The sequence below is a fragment of the Centruroides sculpturatus genome, unplaced genomic scaffold (assembly GCF_000671375.1).
Source record: "Centruroides sculpturatus isolate CEXI.00-Female unplaced genomic scaffold, Cexi_2.0 scaffold565, whole genome shotgun sequence".
In the NCBI taxonomy this organism is placed as follows: domain Eukaryota; kingdom Metazoa; phylum Arthropoda; class Arachnida; order Scorpiones; family Buthidae; genus Centruroides; species Centruroides sculpturatus.
This window is the reverse complement of record NW_019384722.1, coordinates 243,540-245,414: the sequence shown is the minus strand read 5'-3', so window position 1 is coordinate 245,414 and position 1,875 is coordinate 243,540. Positions and strand designations below refer to the sequence as shown.

General features: G+C 29.6%; 1 protein-coding gene across 1 annotated transcript in view; it reads right to left on the bottom strand.

Moving 5' to 3' along the window:
• Positions 1-769, bottom strand: part of LOC111628044 (zinc finger protein dpff-1-like) — a 66,717-nt gene extending 65,948 nt beyond the window's left edge. Inside the window, exon 1 of the mRNA XM_023371768.1 lies at positions 77-769. Within this exon, the coding sequence (XP_023227536.1) occupies positions 77-581 (505 nt within the window). The 5' untranslated portion in view covers positions 582-769. The remainder of the gene's footprint in view (positions 1-76) is intronic.
• Positions 770-1,875: the final 1,106 nt, after the last annotated feature.

Here is a 1,875-nt window from a genome sequence, read left to right as displayed (position 1 = left end):
TAAAATTATTATTGTAATAAAAAATATATATAATTAATTACGCGGAAGAAAAAAATAAAAATGATTAAATGAATACAAATTTTTCGAGCGAGGGAAATTAATTTATGGAATTTTTTTACAGAGAAAAACGCATATCTGAAAATATACGTCACGCCTTTAAAAATTATAATGTATATATATAACTTTATACTTACTTTCTTTTTTCTGGCAGGTCTTCCGCGTTTTTCCGGTGGTCTTTCGGCTCCTTCGGGCAAAGGATATTTTCTAGGTCTTCCAGGACCTTTTTTGATTGGTTTAAAGTCCGGTTCTTTCTTAATTTCCATTGTCATGGATTGGATATATTCCCTATGTCTCGCCTTCGACCACTTGGCTGCGTTTCGATAACTGGTATTTCCTTTATAGTCAACTTTGATTACGCGATCTTCAACAATCAACTTATCCAGTTCGGTTTGGACGATTGATGAATTTAAACCGTAATTCCGTTGTAACATGTGACATATCCTATCGAGATCTGGACGAGCTTTTCTCTTTCTTAACTGGTCGATAGTGTTTAGTATTAAATGACCGACCTCATTCTCCATAATCCAATCGACACTAAGCAGATTTATAGACGACTGACGAAACGCGCGAACTGAACAAAAAAAAAGTCCGTGGCTGCGCCGACACACGGCACCACCATCGACTAACTACGAGAAATCGGCCGCTACTTTCCACTTTACGCTGTCCCAACTGCTTTGAGCATGCGTAATGCTTTGCGAGGAACTGTGGGATTGGTGTAGAGACGCCTTCGTCATCCAAACTATACTCGTAATTGAGAAACTCACACTTTATACGTATTTTTTTTTCTTATTAATTATTANCATAATTTTAAATAAATATTGATTTTAGATGAGAAATTCTAATACTAATCCTGATGTTTCTTAAATTTTTATTTTAAATCTTTTAAAAAAAACACGCAATTAAATACTTTAATAGCCAAATAACTACTGTTAAATTTAAAAATAAACAAAATCAATAGAACAGTCTTGTAAAATGCTATCAGATAAAGCAATCACCATACAAAGAAACCATCTTTATGTAGGCCATATGTTAAAATTCCGGTTAGGCCAACAAAGAAATAATTTTATCTGCGAATTTTTCAATAATTTAAAATCAAGCTATTCGTTGTTCAATGTATAAAAAATTTATAAATATTTGTACTCTATCTTGATATTCAAACCAACCATTTCCAAGTTGTAAAGTGTAGTTGAATCTCTTTTTCAAAATTTATTTCTCTTTCTTCTAACAATGAGAACAATTTTAAACATTTCAAGGAAGTCTGATTTACTTTTTCGATTTTATGTGATCTTCAAATTGCACTTCCATTTATATTCTGTCCGTTAAAGCTTTAACCGAGATAAGATTCTATTGTTATCATATTTTCAAACGGGTTTAAGAAAGAGTAATTTTTAATCCGTTTAGAGAATGCCCGCAAGATATTGCAGTTCTAAGAACAAAGTACAGTAGTCTAAACAATATAAACAGCTAATATCAGCGTGAGTATTTACTAAATAGATAATAGCAAAAATCTTAGTCATTTATTTATTAAAACCCAGTCATTTGTTCTACGTTTCATTTATATATACGAGAACACAAGTTAAAAAATTGTTAATAATTAATATTTTGGATTTTTGTAAATATTTTAAAGAAAAAAATTTTAAATATCGATTACATCAAAATCGGCCAATTTTCATTTAGTATAGTATAATCTAATTTGGTAATCAGTTATAAAATATACAGATATAAAAAGTTAAAATTAATACTAAAACTAAAACTATAAGTATAAAAGTAATTCGATACAAACAGGAATTATTTTAAATTTTTATAAATTTTAAT